At 45.6% G+C, this 2136-nt stretch overlaps 1 protein-coding gene across 1 annotated transcript; it reads left to right on the forward strand.

Moving 5' to 3' along the window:
- The first annotated feature begins 1052 nt into the window (after positions 1-1052).
- On the forward strand, positions 1053-1626 carry LOC122913952 (calcyclin-binding protein-like). Its single transcript, XM_044260598.1, has one exon. The coding sequence runs from the start codon at positions 1132-1134 to the stop codon at positions 1624-1626; it is 495 nt and encodes a 164-aa protein (XP_044116533.1). The 5' UTR covers positions 1053-1131.
- Positions 1627-2136: the final 510 nt, after the last annotated feature.

Here is a 2136-nt window from a genome sequence, read left to right on the forward strand (position 1 = left end):
TGTGATCCTTGCAGCTACACTGTGAGGACTGAGAGGCATCGAGGAAGGTTGAAAATCCTGAAACCGCGGAGGCTGACTGGACTGGAGGCCTCATTCTCACCCGAGCAAGCTTTAGTTGCCTCATATGACAGAGACTGTGAGATCTACCTTAGCTCACTAAATGGAAACTCATAGTCTCTCCAGGTGGCTCTTAATCTGGGGAGTTTTTAGAGCCAGAAGAACCCAGTGGTTAAATGTCTGGAGCAAGACTGAGATCTCGGAGAATGTGCTACCGATGGTTTTGGAGAATGAGTCACTAGAGAGGGTATCAAGACACAACTGAATGTGCCAGGACAGCTACAGGAATCAGCGTTAGGAACCCGCAGAGGCCCCGAGAAGACACAGAGACAGGAGGAGGGAGTGCAGGCCCGTCCCGCTGACCTCACGTGACAACGAACCCACAGCCCATCACAGTTCAGTCCATCTTGCAGTGGCTCCTACTAACCAGTTTCACTGCGGCAATAAAGACTTAGTAAGCACAGTTGTGTGCCAAAAGATGATCAAGAGGACAGGTTTGGGGCACCTGGCATTGCAGTAAGCTCCCCAAAGACATTGGCAGAGGACAAGAAAATATCCCGAGGCCAGAACTAACAAACTCAGCACTAGGACACAGTCGGTAGAATGTTCTCCCACAAAGGGAGAACGCAGCAAATAGGAGGAGGAAGGGAAATCACAAACACATGTAAATTTACAAACTAAAAGGATCTACTCAGTGTCCAGCACAATGAAAGAAAAGTGACCCACACTCGGGCAAACTCTCGTGACGTCTCAGAGCACTGGGGTTGAAGAGCAGTGTCCTAAATACCTTAAAGCTTCCAAAGGGAGAGGCAGGCGGGCCTCGCAGCAGATGGGTGTGTGCCAGGCTATGGGCACGGTGCATCCTGGGAGGTGGGGGTGCGAGAGGACTGTCTGGAGCAGCGTTTCCTCTTCTCTCCCCTGTGCAGCTGGCTGACCTGGCCCGACCATGGCTTCAGCTTCGGAAGAGCTAGTGAGGGGTGTGGAAGGGGTGAAGGTGGAAAAGCCCACCAGGAAAGACGATGTGATGCCCTTACAGCTCAAACATCCAAGATCCAGACAGAAATCAAGAACAAGATGCAGCAGAAATCAGAAAAGCAGAACCTCTTGACAGTGAGAAAGCCAGATGCCATGGTCGCTTCTGCTCTAATGGGATGTGCAGTGAAAATCATTAATTACAGATGGGAGCAGTCAGAGAAGTTCGTGGAAATCTGTATCACCTTAAGCAGAGTTCATCAAGCCCCCACTGAGAATGTGCAAGTGCCCTTCACAGTAAGGTCATTTGATCTTCTGGCAAAGAATCTAAATGGGAAGACTTACCCCACAACAGGGAACAATCTCTTGAAACCCATCTCCATGGAAGGCAGTTCAAAAATAAACAAACAAACAAAAAAAAAACCAAAAACAAAAAACCAAGACAGACACTGTTCTTACAGAAAGAAAGCAGAAAACACACAGTGGGACTACCTGACTCGGGTTGAAAACGAGTGCAAAGAGAAAGAAAATTCCTCCCAAGACACTGAAACAGATCCCAGTGGGAGACTGATGAATGTTCTACAGGAAATTTATTAATATGGAGAGGATGATATGAAGTGAACCATTAATAAAGCCTGGGTAGAATCAAGACAGAAGCCAGCCAAAGGAGACACAGAATTGTGAGACCTTAACGCCGTTCTGGCAATGTCATAGGAAAATACTGAGGTTTCCAGTGAGGAAATGTTGGTGAGCTGCACAGATAAATTTGACAGGTAACTCCTTACACAGCCTTCTTCTAAGGAAAGGCAATGAATTCTCCCATTTCCTACTAGAGGATTTCCTAAAATAAAATGTTTATTAAACATTTCCCCCAAAGATGGTTTCCTTAATAATCTGAGCATTTTGTTCAAAAAAGGATAATATTGTATTCTTGTATGAAAGGTAAAAAAGCAAGTCTTGCCTAATGATAATGTTATATTGTGTGTATTTATGTTCAGAGAGAGAAAACAAGGGCTCTGGTTTACCTATCAGTTCCTGATATCAGCTCCCACCAATGTCAGAATAAGTAAAAATAAAACCTGAATTTTGGCATAAAATGGAGGAAAA

This window comes from Neovison vison, chromosome 7 (genome assembly GCF_020171115.1).
Source record: "Neovison vison isolate M4711 chromosome 7, ASM_NN_V1, whole genome shotgun sequence".
Classification (NCBI taxonomy): Eukaryota; Metazoa; Chordata; class Mammalia; order Carnivora; family Mustelidae; genus Neogale; species Neogale vison.

Coding starts and splice junctions, on each gene's coding strand:
- LOC122913952 (XM_044260598.1), top strand. CDS start 1,132: ATGCAGCAGAAATCAGAAAAGCAGAACCTCTTGACAGTGAGAAAGCCA.